The following is a 20,153-nucleotide window of genomic DNA, read 5'->3' on the forward strand; positions in this document are numbered from 1 at the left end:
CCACAAGCTTAAGGCGGCCATCGAGTATTCTGTGGATGCGTCTCTGGATGCTACACACTTTGCCTCTAAAGCCATTGCTTCCTCTATGACTACCAGATGCCTCTTGTGGCTGAAGCAATGGCAGGTGGATGCCAGGACAAAATGGAGACTTGTCTCCTTTTTGGCTGAGCGTCTCTTTGGGCCTCCACTTGAACCTCTCTTGATAGAGTCAAAAGACAAAAGGAAGATTCTGCCTTCAGCTACTTGCAAGTCTGATTCTAAACCTTCTTCCTTTTTTTGCAGGGCGCCCTTTTGAGGGACGGACAGAGGCTTCAACTACCCCCGTCCCCAACATCAGACTCCCCCCAGGCAGAGACCTTCCTCCTATGACAGATCTGGCAGGAACACCCAATGCTTCTCTTCCAGGAAGCCCTTCAGAGGGAGTTCCAATCGTCCCTTCTGGAAGCAGAAGTTACTCCTTGCTGGCATTCCCCATTGGAGGTCGTCTGTCGGCTTTTGCCGATCGTTGGAACGACACCACCAACAACACCTGGGTCAGATGAACAATCAGATTGAGCTTAGCTCTGGAGTTTCTCTCCACCACCACCCCACAGCACTTCGTCATGTGTCCGGTCTCCAAGAACACACTCAAAAGAAGGTTGGTAGAAAAGGCAATCAGGCGTCTTCTCCAAATTCAGGCAATCAAGGAGGTGCCTCCCAAGCAACATGGACAGGGATTCTACTCCTGTCTCTTTATCGTGCCAAAGGCAGAGGGACATCTCCCATCTCTCCACACAGAGCACATTTCAGGGATTCACAACATTCAGGTGGACAGTCTCAGTCGCATGCAGATCGACCTGGCGGAGTGGAGTCTTCATCTAAGAGTCTTCAGACAGTTGACAAACAAGTACAGCCTACCGATCATGGACCTTTTTGCCTCAAAGGACAACAACCAACTCCCCAGGTATTTCATCCGTTACGCGACACCAGGGGCAGAGAGCATCGAGGCACTAAGGTGCAGCTGGCCCCAAGGGTTCCTATACGTGTTTCCTCTGATCCCTCTGTAATATGGAAGATGTTGATGGAAGAGACAGAGCTGATCCTTCTAGCTCCTTACTGGCCTTGCAGACCCTGATTTGCAGACTTGCTCAACCTATCTGTGGCTCCTCTGTGGCAGCTTCCCCAGATCAGCTCCCTATTTCTGCAAAGGTCATTCAGGCACCCCAACCTTCATTGGCTTCATCTCACTGCCTGGAGATTGACCGGGAGGCTCTGACGGCCACCAATCTTTCAGTCAAGGTCATCCAGACAATTCAGACCTCAAGGCGTTCATCCACTAATCGCATTTATGATGCCACTTGGACACAATTCTCCACCTGGTGCCATCAGAGCAGTATTGTTCCCTTGCAGGCTTCCATTTCCAATGTTCTTCAGTTCCTTCAGCTGGGACTAGACAAGGGACTATCTCCGAACACCCTTCATCACCAGGTGGCGGCCTTGTCATCCGTAATGTCTATAAGGGTGCTACCAACCTCAAGCCTCCTACAGTCCATAGATTCCCAACTTGGGATAACTCCAAAGTTCTGGACTCCTTAACACAGGTCCCCTTTGAGCCTCTGCGATCGATCACCTTACGTGATCTAATGTTGAAAGTGGGTTTTTTTTGTAGCCGTTACCACGGCCAGGCAGATTTCTGAGCAGAGGCAAATGTGGAGGCTGCATTTGGAGGCGAGTATTACAATGGGTCGGGTCCACTCAGGATGCCTGAGCCCTTACACTGAGCTCACCTGAAGGGACAGAATTGGCTTTAGTATGTCCCATGTCTGGATAATGTCTCCACCTACTGTAGAATGGGCATTGGTACGCCCTGGAATGGACCTGATACGCCCTTTCTCAGGATGGTGGAGACATCATCCAGCCCCACCCTATTACAGTGTTCGGACTAATGTATATATATTTTTTATTGACAAGGAGGGATAACACCTTTTCTCTTGAGTACTAAGACACAGCAGTCTAGAGTTGTGCCTTCATCTAAGTTGGGAGGAGCTACCATGGAGGGCGTGTCCTCACAACTTGTAGACTCAGTCCTATTGGATACTGACAGAGTTAACCCATGTCTGGATGATGTCTCCATCGTCCTGAGAAAGGGCATATCCAACCAATACCCAATCCCTCCCCCGGACTTTTTCTGAACCTCCTCAAAGGAGGTTCACCTCATAGTTTGGAAATCCCTACTTTAGAACCCAAAATCTTATTCAACTGTAAAATTAGAACTGCTTTTATTAAAATAGTGATTAACAAATTTTGAATATCCATGAATTTCGGTTTGTTTATATCCTGTCTTTATTATTTTATAACAGGTAGCAAACACACCCAATACTCCTATTTTCCTTACAACAAGCACTCTGTGGAGTAACTTGGGCTGAGAGAAAATGACTGTTGAAAGCCCTCCAGTCAGTATTTTCAGAATGTTTTTCTTTTAGGAGAATTTGCATATTCCATAAGTAAACAGCTAATGTAAAAGAAAAAAAACCTAAAAAGAAAATTAAGATCCCTATGGGAACATGTCTGTCAACCCTTTGAGTAGGAAAGGCCCATGGGGACCACTGGACAGAAACAGTGGGATTTTATCAGGCATTTATCTGAATCTTCAAAGCCTGACTGTTTTCCATCTCACTTATAACCTAGGGAATAAAGATAGAGACAGTTTTAGCTTCTTTCTGTTTGTGGCAGTGCTACCCAATCCATGACCAAAGGTGCCAATTCTCCATGGGCCAAAGAACTCCAAACCTAGAGCCACTCAATCTTGCCAGGGTTCAGTTTCAATCCGTTGCTCCCCATCCAGCCCCTAACAGCTTCCAGACACTGCAAGAGGGAGGTCATGGCATCACTTAACTCATCACAGGCTGATATACAGCTGAGTATCATCAGCATATTGATGATATTTCAGTTCATGGTGACGGATAATCTAACTTAGCAGCTTCATGTAAATGTTGAATAGGAGCGGAGAGAGAACCAAGTCTTGTGGGGCCTCGCAAAGCAGTGGTTGAGGCCTGGATCTCCTCCTATCAACACTGACTGAGGGCGGCCACAGAAGGAGGAAGTGAACCAGGCTAGCACAGGGCTGTCCACTCCTGTCCCCCGAAGATGTTCCAGAAGGATACCATGATCAATGGTATCAAAAGCCAATAAGAGGTCAAGTAGAGCAAGGATGGATGCACTATCCCCATCCTACTCCCACCAGAGATCATCAAAAAGCATGACCAATACTGTTTCTGTTCCATATCCAAGCCTGAATCATGACTGACAGGGGTCTATATAATACATTTCATTCAGAAACCTCTGGAGACGACATCGACATGTAACCACCTTCTCAACAACCTTCCCCAAAAAAGGAAGATTGGAGACAGGTCTGTTGGAAGCCTATCAACATGGCATATGCGCTCCAGATTTGTCAGATTGCAAGGGCATCTCCGATGCACAACACTCTTCAACTCACCCTCCAGATTTTCAATTGGATTCAATTTTCAATCTTGCTGGGCCATTCCAAAACTTTGATCTTATGTTGAAGTCATTCTTTTGTTGATCTGGAGATGTGCTTTGGGACACGTTGGTGAAATATCTCTTCATCTTCAACGTTTTAACAAAGGCCTAGAGTTTTTGTGCCAAAATTGACTGAAATTTGGAACTGTTCCTAATTCCACCCATATTGACTAAAGCCCAGTTCCATCTGAAGAAAACTACCCCCAAAGCATAAGGCTGCCACCACCACACTTCATTGTGGTTGTGGTGTATTTTTAATGATGCACAATGTTGTTTTTACATCAAACATACTTTTTGGAGTTATGGCCAAAAAGTTCAAGCTTGGTGTCACCATAACACATCTTCCCACATGCTTCTGTCAGACGTGATGTAGGTTTTTGTAAAATGTAGCCAGGTTTGAATATATGAAGAACACAGGTGGTTATTGTCACATGTAATACACAACAAGTACTTGCCACAAATTCCTGCAACTCCTTTTATTTATTTGTTAATTTTATTTATTTGTTAAATTTATAGGCCGCCCAATCCCGGAGAACTCCGGGTGGCTTACAAAGAAGGAAAAAAAAAGAAAAGCCAAATAAAAGAATAGTTTAAATTCACAACACGCATACATTCTAATCGGGGCTGGAACTTGACAATAAGGTCAACAGCCCCAGGCCTGCCGGAACAGCCAGGTTTTAACAGCTTTCCTGAAGGCCATGAGAGTGGGTAAGGTCCGGACCTCTGGGGGTAGCTGATTCCACAGGGTCGGAGCAGCCACAGAGAAGGTTCTCCTCTGGGTTCTCCTCTGGGGGCCCGTTTTTTAATTTTTTTCGTCTGTATCCCCCTTCCCTGGTTTGAGTTGTGAGCCGCCCTGAGTCCCCTTTGGGGGAAAAGGGCGGCATATAAATATAATAAACAAACAAACAAACAAACTGTCCGGCTGATGGCATCCAAAGGAGGCCCACCCTGTGGGATCTTATCGGCCGTTGGGAGGTGTGTGGCAGTAGGCGGTCTCACAGATACGCTGGTCCTAAGCCATGTAGGGCTTTAAAGGTAATAACCAACACCTTGAATTGCATCCGGAGACCAATTGGCAGCCAGTGCAGCTCGTGGAGGACAGGTGTAATATGGGTGTATCTCGGTACACCCAATATCGCTTGTGTGGCTGCATTCTGGACTAGCTATAGTCTCTGAATGCTTTTCAAGGGTAGCCTCATGTAGAAAGCATTGCAATAATCCAGCGTTGAGGTGACAAGGGCATGAGTGACCGTTTGAAGAGCCCCCCGATCCAAGTAGGGCCGCAGTTGGTGTACCAGGCGAACCTAGGCAAAGGCCTCCCCGGTCACAGCCGACAGATGGTGTTCCGGTGTCAGCTGCGAATCCAGGAGGACCCCCAAATTGACAGGCCCTCTCTGAGGGGTATAAGTTTTTACCCCCCAGGATCAAGGACGGACTGTCTGAACTGTCTTTCAGGGGCAACATCCAACACCACTCGGTCTTATCGGGATTGAGTACCAATTTGTTCATCCCCATCCAGATCCTGACAGCTTCCAGGCATCGGCACATCACGTCCGCTACTACACTGAGCTGGCACAGGGCAGATAGATACAATTGTGTATCATCTGCATATTGATAGTACTTTATCCCGTGCCATTGTATGATCTCACCCAGAGGCTTCATGTAGATGTTGAATAGGAGGGGGGACAGGACCGAACCCTGCGGCACCCCACATTTGAGGGGCCTAGGGGTCGACCTTTGTCCCCCGACCAACACTGATTGCGACCTGCCGGAGAGGTAAGAGGAGAACCACCGTAAAACGGTGCCTCTCACTCCCACCTCCTCCAGACATCGCAGAAGGATACCATGGTCAATGGTATCGAAAGCCACTGAGAGGTCAAGGAGCACCAGGATAGAGAATGCCCTCTATCCCTAGCCCGCCAGAGATCATCGATCAATGTGACCAAAGCAGTTTCCATGCTGTACCCAGGCCTGAAACCAGACTGAAAGGAATCCAGATAATCCGCTTCATTCAAGGTCCATCAGAGTTGAAGCGCCACAAGCCTTCTCAACAACCTTCCCCAGAAAAGGAAGATTGGAGACAGGACGCTAGTTTTTCAGGATGGCTGGATTCAGGGAAAGCTTCTTGAGGAGGGGTTTCACCACCGCTTCCTTTAGTGGTTGCAGGAAAGACCCCTCCTGCAAAGATGCATTGGTTATCACCTGGAGCCAGCCTCATGTCACCTCCCTGCTGGTCGAGACCAGCCAGGAGAGGCATGGGTCCAGTAAGCAGGTGGAGGCGCTCATCGTTCCCATGGCCTTGTCCACTTCCTCAGGGGTGACAAATTCGAACTCATCCCAGGAAATCCGACTTAGACTTACCCTCGGCATCTCGGCTGGTATTGCCCAAGCGGAGTCAAGGTCTGTCCGAAACTGAGTGATTTTATCCGACAGAAACTGAACAAATTCCTCAGTTCTTCCCTGCAGGGGTTCCCCCACCCCCTCACCTTTCAGGAGGGAGTGGGTCACCCTGAAAACAGGGCGGCTGGGCAGGATTCCGTGGATGCAATAAAAGCGGAAAAATGAGTGCATTTTGCCACCCGTATCGTCACTAGGTAAGTCCTAATAAAGGCTCTTAGTAGTGTTTGATCAGATTCAGAGTTACTAGTCCTCCAACGTCGCTCTACACGTCTCTTTTGGCGCTTCATCTCCCGGAGTTCCTCGGTAAACCAAGGTGCCCTCCTGGATCCACTGCCGTGGAGAAGCCTCAAAGGAGCAATCCGATCCAGTGCCTCAGTCGCCGCAACATTCCTTTAATGTTACTGTAAGTGTCTTGCCAGCCCTCGACCAGTTTTCTTGGGGCAAGTTTTCATTTTACATTCCGTTCTTGATAATGTCAGTTATGTCATATTTTCTGCACTTGTTGATGATTGTTTTATGTTCCATGGTATATCCAATGCCTTGGAAACTATTTTATACCTTTTTCCTAATGGATACCTTCCAACAGTGAGATTCCTTTGATGCTTTGTAAGCTCTTTGCAGACCATGGCTTTTGCTCTAAGAGGCAACTGAGTAAATATCAGAAAAATCCTAGTAGAACAACTGAGCTTTATATGGTTTTATTTAGTTACTAATTGATAGCAGGGGTGTATTACTGCTAAACATCAGTTTGAATGTGATTGGTTAAATTCTGAACACAGCCACATCTCTATTTCTAAGCAGATGTGCATACTTACAGAACCATGTTATTATAAGTTTTTTATTTTTATCTTGTTCCCCTGGAATATTTCAGTTAGTTTTTCAATTGAATTGTATAGATTATGTATCATATGAAAGATGAAAAAGGCTGAAGTGACTTATCTTGGTCTGGTTTTTACATCTCAAATGCCTGGCATTTTAACAGGTGTGTAAATGTTTTATATCTATTGTAGTGAGAATTTTGAATGTTCATCAGTTACTTTTAGCTAGTGAAATTATAGTATTTGGAAATCTTGATAGAGAAATGAAAAGTATTTTAACATATCTCCTAACCTTAATGCTGTATGCATCAGATATTTTAGATTTAGAATGTAATGTTGGTCAGCTGCTCTTGATAGAATTATAATTCTATATATCACTAAGCAATAGGTAATAACTATTTGGGGGCCACTGGAGGGCAGACTTGAATTAAACTCTGATTCATTTTAACAAGAACTCCATAAATTCATAATTACATAAAATTTCAAGATGTTTGTTTTTGTATATGTGTTCAAATAGTTTACTAAAAAAACCAATAAAGTCAATAAAAATTACAAAAATGCAAGAAAGTTATTACATGTATAAACTGGAATAAGGAGGATAATTTTATTATTCCTCTGTGATTTTATAAAAGGAGAATCAGTATTAGAAGTATTACCTTATGCAACATAGTAGGCTCTTTCATTTTCTTTTGTATTAAATGCATCCAGTAAATTAACCTAGTAGTTCAAACTTTTCTTTTGAACTTTCTGTTGCGTAATAAATAATTACTGGATTATGTATTTATTATATAGTTGACAGTAGGATAAAATAACATTTAGGCACAGCTATTTAAAAGATCATCTTCCTAATATAGGTAGTCCTCAACTTATAATAATTTATTTAGTGACTGTTAAATTGCAGTAGCACTGAAAAAAAAATACTTATAAGTGCCACAGAATTCCCATTGTCATGTGTCTGTCTGTCTGTCTCTCTCTCTCTTTCTCTCATATCTAAAGTCTGGCATATTTAATTTTTTGGTTGAAACACATTGGTTCATTCCTGCATAGTCTCTTTACAGTTCATACAGTATATATTTTTAAAAGGAAGAACAAGATTTTGACATGTTTTCAAAATTAACCTGCTGGTTTGACCCCTAGTTCTTAAATTTGTTTTTTTATGGAATGCTAGTGAACCTTGCATTCCTTATGAGAACTGCTAGATAAATATTAGCCAATTAGCACAACTTTTCTTTATTGTTCTATAACCCTGATTAATTTCCAAATTTGAACATTCCAAATATGTTTTCATATAATCTTTATATTTACCAAAGAATGTTCTCCAATGCTCTTTAAAACTTGGCATAAGTATGCAGATTCTACCTATTCAATTCAGAGCTTGCACTAATTTGGGAAAAACAGATTTACTCAATGAGATAGCAGGAAAGAAATGAACAACTTTCAGGATAAAACCTGACAAGCATGAAAAAACAATGAATGTAGGCCCAGTGCAAAGGTCAGCAAAGCCTAATTTATCCATCATTGCTATAGTAGTGACGTGCAGTCAGGTGAGGCAGGTAAGGCACAGCCTCACCGTTCTCATCATGAAAAGAAAAAAAATGTAAAAGGGAAAAGGCGAGTGCTGATGTGAGGCTAGCTAGCTGCTGCCTCACCGTGAATGACTGCCTAACCATGAATGACTGCCTAACTGTTTAAAAAAGCCTCTAAAAAAGAGCCCTCTATTATGAGGCAGGAGAACTGCATGCCTCATCTAGTCTGACTTTTTAGGCGTTTATGATCGCTCAGGCAGAGTTAAGCGAGGTTTAAAAGCTTAAAAAGTCCCGAGGTAGGTGAGGCACGCAGTTCTCCTACCTCATAGTAGAGGGCGCTTGTTCTTCCTGTGACTCAACGCTACCCCTCTTCCCTTTTTTTTCCCTTCTCGCTTGCAATACAGTGACAATAAAGGGGGAGCGCAGAGATGTACCTTCATCTCTTCATTGGTTTCCCTTTTTATGGGATGAGACGGCTTCCTACTTCTTTTATTTTCTGGAAGTCTCACTTCTTTCTCCATTTCTGCCATTTTTTATTTTATTTTATTGTTTGGTGTGTGTGTATGTGTGGCACGCATGTGTATGTGTATGTATCTACTTTGGTGGAGATGAAATGGCTGCTGGTATTATTTGGGAAAAAGTTTTCGGGGGAAGGTTGTGGACAGGAAGGGAGGGAGGACGTGGATAGCTTTTAGCGCTGATTTGTTTCCCTCTCTTTTCTCTCTCTTTCGTTTTCTCCCTTCAGCTCTCTTTCATTTCTCTCTCCCTCTTCTCTAATTTGTTTCCCTCTCTTTTCCCTCTCTCCCATTTTCTCCTTCCAGCTCTCTTTCATTTCTTTCTCCCTCTCCCTCTTCTGTCTCTAATTTGTTTCCCTCTCTTTTCCCTCTCTCCCATTCTCTCCTGCCAGCTCTCTTTCATTTCTCTCTATCTCTCTCTTTCTCCCCTTTTCTCTTTCATCTCTTTCTTGTGCGTGCAAGCAAAATACCCCAGGATCATGGTGGCGGGGACAGCAACTCCTTCCATCACATGGGCGGTGTCAGCACTCCTCCATTGAATAATTAGGAAAGAAAACCACGAGACTCCATAGATAGAAATCAAGTGTACTTTTACTAATTATAAATGATCAGAAGCATAGCAAAGCGAAGACTGATTATTTAGGTGCGAAAGCAAATGATATATAGAATAACCCATTCCCCACTCCTTGGCATCCCAGTTACAGTCCAATCATAATTCTCCCAAGTGTCAGGTGTGAGATAACTTCGAAAGGCATCACCAAGATGGAATGTTGGCGCCGTTGGCCTTGGCGGGAAACCTCCTCCGCATGCGCAGTAAGACAGGCAGCAGAACTCCAGAATCTTCCTCCAGCACAATTAGTAATCCCCTCCCAAATACCATGCCCCCTCCCCGTTTCAATGGCAGCCGAAGCAGCAGCAAAGCAGAGGCTGACAGGCGGCAAGTCACTCCCATCTGGTCACATGGGCAGCAAGCCACTCCCATCCAGTCACATGGGTGGCAAGCCACTCCCACAAATGAGGCCACACCCACAGAGTAGGTTCCAACAATTTTTGAAACCCACTTGGTGGCGGGCAAGAGTGTATCACCGAGGACCATAAGTGGTGATCACTAGTGGCCAACAACAAAAAAGGAGTTTTGGGGGGGGAGGGACAAGGAGCCGAGGAGTTCCTTGTTGTGTTTTCCACAAGGGACAACAGTCCCTCTAAGGGGGGGGGAGAGGAGAGAGAGATGATGGTGGTGGTGGTGGTGGTGGTGGTGATGATGATGATGATGATGACGACGACAATTAAGTATCAAAAACCTTTGGAGTTTGACACTATAATACGTTATCTAAAATTATAAATAATCTTATTTTCAGATGCATTTTTTTGTCCAATTTGTAATTGCGGATAAAGGGGGATGGAGAGGCCCAAGTTGCTGCTCTACAGATCTCCTCTATAGAGGCCTGTGTGATCCTCGCCGTCATCATGGCCGCGCTCCTGGTAGAATAGACCATGATATGCCTAAGCACCAAAAGGGGCTGGGTTTTGTAGGCGATGCACACCCGAATCCACCATCCCACCTTCATCGGGGTGACCCTGGTACCCAAGAAGGGAGGCTGAAAGGAGACAAAAAGTCCTCCAGAAAGAGGAGGTCTGCTTAATGTAAATACAGAGAGCCCTCCTAAAGCCCAAGATGTGCTATTTCTTTTCCCAGGTGTGAGTGGGCCCCGGACAGGAGTTTGACAGAATCAACTCCTGGGCCCTGTGGAACCAGGAATTCACCTTGGGAACAAAGGAGGGATCCAAGCATAATACCACTCTGTCTGGATGGAATATGCAGAGGTCCTCCCTCACCGAAAGGGCCGCCAGCTCCAAAATCCTTCTGGCTGACATGATGGCAACCAAGAATGCTACCTTGCAGGAGAGGAAGCGCAAAGAGGCCAATCTCAGTGGTTTGAAGGGGCTCTCAGTAAGAGCATTTAACACCTTTGACAGGTCCCAGGTTGGGTACCTGTGTACCACTAGAGGCTTTAAGATGGTTGCACTCCTGAGAAATCTGTAGACGGTGGGATGCTGTGAAAGCGAGCCCAGGGCTCCATACAACAAAACTGAAGATAGAGCAGCTACCTGTCCGTGGACTTCTGTCTGTCCCCAGGCTCCCCTGCCTGGCCTCGCTAAGCCACCCGGCTAACTATTAGCTTTCCCCACAGCATCCAGCTTGCTTACCTTCGCTCTTTGGACCAAATCCCGAGTTGCCTTGCTGTTTGAAGAATGTCTGCCTTGCTGTTTGGCTGCTCAGCTGCTTTTTAAATTCCCAGCTTTCTGTCTGCAATCCATCTCTTCGGCTAGCAACTGAATCTGCCTGCCTGCTTTGTGCCTTTAATTGGGTGGTTTTTTGTTTTACTTTTTAAAAAAGGTTACTTGGTGTTTTTTTTAGGATTTTTTTTATTTTTTAGGAAATAATAGCCATTTAAAATTTATAGTTTTAGCTGCTTTTATATTTTTAGATTTGTACAGCTTTCTGAAATTTTGTGTGCTTCTGTAGTGTTTTACACTCACTACACAAACACACAAAATCATACCAAGTTGTATGTGACATTTTGTGCTTGTGATAGTTGGTTTTGTGAGTTATCTGTGATTGTGAGTTTCCTGCTTGTTGTTGCAGGGGACATTTTGTGTGCTTTTACATTGTGTGACAGTTGCAGAATGGCATTGTTTTTGTTAAATGTGAAAGTTGCTTTTTGAGTTTTTTGTGGCTCTGAGTTTCCTGCTTGTGGCAGGGGCCATTTTCTGTGCTTTTGCAATTCTGCTTTGGCAGGGGGTTGGACTAGATGGCCTACAAGTTGTTAAATCTGTTGCAAGGGCATTTCTGTGCGATACAGCTGCTTTTGCACTGTGTGTGAGTTGCACAATGTTGTGAGTCAGTTGTGTTGTTTTTGTGTAAAATGTAAGTTGGCTTTTGAGCTCTTTGTGGCTCTGTGAGTTTTCTGCTTGTGGCAGCAGCACTTTTGTGTGAAGTGCAGCTGCTTCTGTGTAGTGTGTGAGCCAGTTGTGTTGCTTTTGTGTTAAAACTGGTTGCTTGTATTTTGTGTGCTTTTGTATTGCTCCCATCACTGGTGCTCAGCTAACAGAGCTTCTTTTTCTTGCTTTTGCAGTAGCAGCCTTTACCAGCAAGGATGAAAAGGCAACAAACTTTTATTGCTGTTATGTAAGTATTCTTACATAAGTATTCTTCATTATTCTTATTTAAGTATTAAATGCACGAAATAATTGGTATATTTTCTTTTTGTAGGTCATAAGGGCACAGCAGTGATGTTGGCTTGGCCATGCCCACCCAGTCACATGACCACCAAGCCATGACCACCAAGCCACACCCACATAATCAGTAGGGAAAATTTTTAGATTTCCCCACTGAGTCAATCCCTTGTCCAGACCATTCTGGAAGAATTCCAGGACTTGACTGATGGCTACCGAGTAAGGGTCAATCTCTGTTAGAGCACCAGCAGCAAAAGGCTGTCCAGGTAGCATTGTATATTCTGTCAGTGGAAGCCCTCCTAGGGGCATGAATTGTCCGTATCACCTTGGAGAAGTTGTCAGTACTCAGCACTTCCTGCTCAAATGCCAGGGACAAGCCACTGACAGACCTATCATATCAGCGAACCACCGTCTCCTGCACCAATGAGGGGCGATAAGCAGCAACTGCACCTCCTCCTTCAGTTCTTTCTTGATTTCCCCCAGGATCAGTGGAAGAGGCAGAAAGTTGTGGCCATGGGTTGTGAAGGGCATCGATCCTTTCTGGCCCCGGTACTGGGAACCTGGAGAAAAACCTGGGAAGCTCCATGTTGTCTGGGGTGGCAAATAGGTCCAGGACTGGAGGACCAAAGTGTTCCCTCAGTTCCTGGAATTTGGCTGGGTATAGGCTCCACTCTGATTGGTCCACTGTCAAGCAATTTCTTCTGATTTTTTTCTTTTTCTGTCCTAATGAATCCAGGAATAGTCTGTGTGAGGAGTAAAAATTTATATGTCTCGACTAGCAAAATACTGAGCCAAAACTGGGAAGGGTTCTCTTTCAGAACAACATATGTGGCAGCAATTTCTTTATCAATGCATGATCCTGGGGCATTCAGATTATACACACAGATGGTATCCTTGTTTCTCACTAGTTGAGATAAACTGAAAAACAATCCATTCTAGCCTGATGCTAATTCTTCTAAAAGTTTTACCTATGTTGTCCTTCATTCTATCCCCGATATAATACCGTCTTCTAAGTTCCAGAACAGTTGTTACTTTTCCTATATTAAATTTATATTTAAGTACCATTCCACCACCCATCCTTACACACGCACATACATAATTAAAGATTATTAATATTGACCTTTTGATGCTATCTCCTAACCAGGGATTTATGGAAAAACTATTTCAATTTGCCTATTTCTTGTTTTTGTTTCTTAATGAACTTTTAATTTTTTGTATCTAATATTTAAAAATGTGGTTAGTTTATTGTTGATTATAGTTTAGTTTTTACTTTTTAGTTATTATTTTGTTCTGGCACCAGAAGAGGGATAGGAAAAAATAAACAATAAACTGTAAGCCATGGATAAAATAAGCAAACAAAAACAGAAGACTGATTTTTATTGGGATTATGAGTGGGTTAGCCTATCACCATTTGCAATTCCAATACTGCTCAAATCCAATGTGACAGGTACTTACATCATCATCTCATCAATGTAAACTATTTCAGTAACTAAAAACAAGTAAATCAATGTTAAAGGTGATAGCTTTATCATGGAAATACAAACTTCAACAGTTCATTTATTAAAATACAGAAAACAGTTTGTTATTAAAACAGGATATGGTCACAAGTGCATACTGTAAAAGTGGATAGTACATTTTGTTGTTTTATGCTGTTAATAATTTATTAAGTGGTATTCAACCTTGTAAATGGCAAATTGTTGAAAAATTCACAGAACTAATTAATATATTCAATAAATAGAAAGAGACCTTTACAAAAAATCTACAGTTACTGTACCACAGAAAAGTCTACTTCATTTTCAATTTAACATAATGAAAAGCAAGAATGTCAATCACAAAAAATTATTCATATATTGCACTCAATCAAAATATGAATACCTCATTAATATTCTGCTAAAATATTTCAATACATTGTGCTTTTCCAAAGTGATGAGAAACATTTTATTAATATCAATCTACTGTACATATGAATTTCATATTTTCTGGGTTTTCATTATTTCAATTCTGATTGTGCATAAGTGTAATAAACTGCATATGCACAATATATTTATATATGTATTAATAGATGGCTGCACATAAGCTTGTTCAAAGACATTCAAGCAACTTAACTTCAGAGATTTTTTTTTTATTCCATCATCTGTTGGAGAAATTCTAAATTATTTGAATGTATAAAAAAAGTTGTTTTTATTCAAACAGTAATGTTTTCTAGAGTCCTAAAACTTTAGTACTATAAATATTTTATTTCCATCTTGTGGAATTTTAAATAATGAACTGTAAGATAAATTCAAATACCTTTCATCTACAATGGCTGTATATTCCTGCACAGAAACTAATTATTCAAAATAAATGTTTAATACAAGACTAGTAAACCATAAAATATGTAGAAAATTGTGTAAGGATGAATTAATACTGTTATAATAAACATCCCAGAGATTTCATAAAATTAGTTAGATTTTCTCCATTTTGTTCAGATATTTCAGAAAATGGAAAGAGTTTTCAAAAATGTCAAATACAAACAATTGCAAAAAAACCCTATTTATTAAAAAATTGGGTCTCTGGAAATTTGAAAAGTCTCTATTTGAATACAAATAGAATTACCAATACATGGTACAGTTAATATAAAAACAGTCTATCAAGCTGCTTCTTGCTTAAAAACAAAAGTATAAAATCTTTGTTAGAAAGTATTTTGGTTGAAAAGCAACACTGTAAAAAGCAGTGGGTGAGAGGAATAAAAATAAGCAATGTTACTCTTGAACAAGGATTCAAAGATTCATGAACATGTAGGAAGCACTAGAATGTGATGCCAATGTTCATGTACATTCTTTAATCCCCCAGAAGTTGTTATAAACTAATTAATTAGCTGAAACCAGAGGGGAAGAACTGTGCAAATTTGGGAAGATTATCAATATAGCCATGCAAAAATAAAAATGCCAGGTTATATTTTAAGAAGATAAAATTAAATCTTTTCCTTCCAAAATATTGTATTATCTGTTAACTGTCATGACCTATTTCCCACATAAAGCACACGATTTAAATGTGATGCAATTTTAAAACCAGTTTGTTGAAAGTGAGGAGTAAAATCGAAAATAATTCTAATACACACTACTCTTCCATTTAAAAATCCTAAAATATTTTAGATTAATATCTTTTCAATTTCAGAAGGAAATATTGTACTACTGTTTCTTGGGTTGGTTTACAGATTCTTAACGCCAAAAAATAAGAGTCACTCTAATCATTTTGAATTCACTGCCACTATAAAAGTAGAACTGTAGCCTGTTCCAAATGAAGATAAATAACGTTCTCCTCTTCCAACTCTGCACTATGCCAAGACCTACTGTATATTCTAAGCTAGGGGTGCCAAACTCATGGCCCTTAGGCCAGATGTGATGCGTGCTGGCCACACCCACCCCTTAGCAAAGTGGGGGATCACGATACATCACAAGACGACATGACATTGCAGGTTTGACACCCATGTTCTAAGCCCAAAGCAGTTTTACATCACTACTGCCTGTACACATTAAGTAATACAAACAATGACTTGCACCAATTTTAGTCAAAGTTTAAGTTTAAGTACTTTTAGCAGCTGGATCAATCATATCAAGATAGACCAAAGCATTAACTGTCTGGGATGATGGGAAAGGAAAAAAAATTCTCTTTATAGTATTAGAAAATAATAATATATATACAGTACATGCTGTATATGGTAAAATATTCACTGCTGTTACTAAGGGCAGAAAAGATTTGCATATACTGAAATACTGTAGTTATTTTCATAGTTACGATTTGGAAATAGTGGCTTGAACTCACATTGTTCAGTACTGGCACGATAATGACATGTTAATTTTTTTAATAACAGATTGTGTACACAGATCTGAATATTGTTTTTTAAATATCAGCTGCTACTTTAACTGACCTATATCAGGGCGCCTAAGAAAGAAGGTTCTTGCTTTTAAGTATGGAACTGGCAAACTAATTCTAGGCCACATCTAATAATGACTGAAATAGCACCCAGAAATAGCACAGTGATACTAAAGATTTCATCTGATAGGCCTATCATACAATCATTCTCCAATACAACTTATCTGCTGGGCAAATTAATTCCTAAATCTCCCGTGTTAAAACACCAATATTATAAAATATTTATTCAAATGATCCATACTATTCCATTTTAACATTTAGTCATTGAAATAATTTAGGTTTTTATTGCAAAATAAAAGTAACTTGAAGCAGTTTAGTTGACTAAAATAAGAGCATGAGGGATCCTAAGATGGTACCATAATTGAATGGCCCCTCTTCTACACAGCAACATTAGTTAGGACGTTATTGGTCTGTTGAGACAGTAATGCTGATAGTAGGTAGTCGCTGCTGATTAGATTGTTTGTTTGGAACCATAAGGTCTATTCTTTCAGTTTCAAATATCAGATTCCCTTCTTGCAAACTGCACACTGAAAGCCTATTTGTTTCTGTGCCATTATGATTACTTGGGATCATACCACCACAGACCTGCTCAAAGGATTTACTAAAAAGAGTAGTGCTAGTTCTAGCTAAGCTATGACTCCCTGATTTTGGCAAGGATTGGCTGCTAGTTAGGGTCAGCCTTTTTAAAGAGAGAAGCTCTAGATTTTCACTCAGTGCCCTCTGACTTTGTTTGTAAGATAAATGTTCTTTGTAAGATTCAGCACTCATATCTTTTTCTTTTCCTCCAACTTTGTTTCCTCCAGGCCTTCGTTGACTCTTGCCCATTATTGTTTTATTACTGGTGTTACTGCTACTTTTTGATGAAATAGAATGACTTGTAGAAGTAGCTCTAGAGTAAAAACCTTCATCAACTTCAGATACTTCTATTAATTCTTCTTCTGGAATTCCTAATTCGTTACCTGCATGGAGACAGAACACTATATATTTCATTGGTTCTTGATAGATCTTTCTATTCAAGCACAAAGCAAAAGATTTAAGAGCAGACAAGAAGCTCATCTATTATATCAATGTAGTATAGCAAAATATAAAGAAACAGAAAGCATGCTTACAATCTCATTGTGATTTTTTTTTAAATGCCTGTTATTCATGCAAGATTCAGAAGAGATGAGATCTATATCTACAACAGCTAGAAAGAGGAATAAACCCATATATGAGCAAGGTATCTACATACTACAGACAGCAAAATAATCATGGAAATAGATAATCAGAACAGCCGAACAGCCAACAGGGCATCAACTGCAGGTGCTCACATTTTTTAGCAAATCCCGTTGTGTTTCATATTTAAAGGGCTGAATGGCCACATTCTGTACTAAATTTGGTGATGATTCCAGAAACTTAACACACTGGAGCATGTAACAAATGGGAAAACATTAAAATAAATTGATATTTTTTATGTACACTTGAAAGAAAGGGTTATTTCAAATGTATAAAATAAAAATGATGGAATGACTCAGAACTGAAAAGTCCAACTTGAACATTAATGAAATTTGAAATCTCCCAGTGTGGTTTCCCAAGCTAAGATAAATCTATTTGTTGTCAGCATGCTATCAATATGTGGAGCACAGAGATCAGCTCTATGTGTAAAGCATGCAGTTGTGTTTGACTAAAAGTACATGCAAATGTCTATTGTTGATTACTAAAATCTTCAAAACATGCAGCCATGACCCTTTCAATTGATACCTTTTTGAATGTAGCTACAAAGTGTTCTGCTAAAATTGCATTCTGCCAGGTGAGCTTATTCCATCCTCCATAATTTTTCTTACAGATTTTTGCCTCCTGATCTCTGGCAAACCTTTGCTGTCAACTCTAGGTTCTGTAGGAATTTCCTGTACACCCTGAATATGTTGATCACTCTCTCCTGGCATTCTGTTTTTTTCCCCATTCCTGGTTCTTTCTCCAGCCACATTTGTGACACTAATCTCGGGTATAACAAAATTGCCCGATTCAGCAGTGTCATTAGTATTATCTGGTTGCTCTAGAATTAAAGATGAATAAAACAAAAAAGAAAGAAAGAAAGAAAAAAGATGGCTGAACCAAAAAAACATGGAGACAAATAAAAAGACACGAATTGGACAGAAAACCTAATAGTCTGAAGGTTTTAAAGTCAGATTTAATTTCCTGGCCTGTCATTAGTAAAGGGAGTTTTTACATAATATTTAGAGATACTAAGCCATACAATGTTTCTAAAAATGGGATGGAATATAGGTTGTAGTATCAAAAAAATAACAATGAACTCTTTGGAATCGAGCTTAATTGAAAAAATGTACCTGCTACATACTAAAGAAGTTAGTTAATACATTAACATTTACTTTACAGTTCTTTTTAAATATATCCACTAACAGTATAAGGTATATTTTACTTGATTAAATATACATTAGTATCTCAGAACCAAACCAGTGATTTGGTCATATTCAAATTATTTTTACACTATTACACCAGGACAATTTTCTAAAATGTGCAGATTCAAATTATAAAAAAAATATTCTTTTGAAAATTCAAGGATTTCTATCTTTCTTAATTCAAACAGATGATAAAGCTCTCTTTCTTGCCATCTACGTTCTACTACACAATGTGGTGCTTCCTCACAAGGACCAATGTCCATATCATTTATTTTGTTATCACTAGTAGCCTACAGCACAGAGGAGACAATGCAGTCAATCTTCCCATTTTCCAGACTTTCTTTGTGGATTGTCTGTATATACGCTGGGAAGTAAGGAAGACAAATAAGGCTTTATTAAGACTAAAGTGTGAATCCTGCATACTTTATATCATACATCTCTTCTACCTTTCTATTTCTATAGCAAATAAATGCATAAAATTAAATAAGATAAAATTCAGATTAAACAAATGAATGCTTTAATCAAATCAATATTATAATAGTTTCCAAAATACTATGTTTTTGTTCAATGAATTCTAAAGTTATTTTTAATACCCTTGTATTATAAAAACTGCACAGTACCTTAACTAATATAGCACAATTTCCAATGCAAATATCAATAAAAATGTATAAATATTGTGTCATTTGGACACATATTACACATTAAAAACATTTTTCTTTATGAATCTCTTAAATTATTGAGTTTGATTTATAGAAATATTGTACTATTGAAAAAGAAATATAAATAGCAAGATTACTTTATCACAATTGCTCTAATTCATAAAGACTGCATTTTGGATATATGATCTACAATGCAGTTATCACTTATTCTGCAGTATTTGATGATTGGTACTTAGAGTGTACATTTGACTAGTTACAATGACCTCACAGTTGTATACTTATGTATTGGATGAAATATTCAGAATAAGTGATGGACATTGACCATATTTGGATTTGGTCTCATTTGGCAATTTAGAAAATAGGCCAGTTCATCAAATCTCCATACTTTATGTTAACTTCCTGGAAAACTCCACAGAAAAATATATAGCTATAGACACTACTAAGGGTATCTATCCAATTTTATAAGTGACAGAATTTTGGAAAATGGCATTCTTTTACTTCTTTAAAGAGATTTAGAATGAAGCCTATAGTTTGTTTTGCTTTGAGACAAAGTAGATGACTACAAAAAGAATGTGATTCAAGTTCACACTCCTCCCTCCCTTTCCTTCCTTTGGATTTAGTAGCCACCCAATTCCAATAGATTAGGGAGGATTCAAAACTGAATCATTTAGGGTGATCAGAGAGCTACTAGAGATTTCCTTATAATAGAAACATCTCTATTACTCTTTCCTTCCTGCTTCTCAAAAGTTTTACATGAAATAAAAATTAAATGTAGTCAGCACAGACATTGCTTTTTTTTTTTGCACAAATGTCCTCCAGATTACTTTATAAGGATTTTGTTTCTCTATATGAAGGATCAAAATGAAATGTGTTTCCTTATCAAATGTATGAACATTTCATTGTACTTTCCATTTATTGATTTCTAAGTTATTATATACAATAAAAGGACATGGAAAGAGGGAAAAAAGTAAAAACAATCCAAAAGTATAAAAGATGGCTGTATATATAGGATGGTTTCAATAGCTTTATTGAGAAATAAATGGAGCAGCCGCAGTGAGTTTGGCTAAAGTTTGGAACAAAGCAAGCTCTAATAAAATGAAAGTTGTAGCAAGAACATAAATCTTATTAAAAATGAAATGCTCTGCCAAACTAAAAAAGTATG

The 20,153-nt window shown here is 39.8% G+C and overlaps 1 protein-coding gene across 3 annotated transcripts in view; it reads right to left on the reverse strand.

Moving 5' to 3' along the window:
- Positions 1 to 13,378: 13,378 nt before the first annotated feature.
- Positions 13,379 to 20,153, reverse strand: part of FAM126A (family with sequence similarity 126 member A) — a 41,190-nt gene continuing 34,415 nt past the window's right edge. For 2 of the 3 annotated variants that reach the window (XM_032235386.1, XM_032235385.1), the window contains one exon: positions 13,379 to 16,892. In XM_032235386.1, coding sequence (XP_032091277.1) covers positions 16,336 to 16,892 — 557 coding nt within the window. In that variant the 3' untranslated portion in view covers positions 13,379 to 16,335. Of the gene's footprint in view, positions 16,893 to 17,673; positions 17,969 to 20,153 lie in introns of all 3 variants that reach the window. The other variant, XM_032235387.1, reaches the window with a different exon arrangement.

This window comes from Thamnophis elegans, chromosome Z, assembly GCF_009769535.1.
Source record: "Thamnophis elegans isolate rThaEle1 chromosome Z, rThaEle1.pri, whole genome shotgun sequence".
Classification (NCBI taxonomy): Eukaryota; Metazoa; Chordata; class Lepidosauria; order Squamata; family Colubridae; genus Thamnophis; species Thamnophis elegans.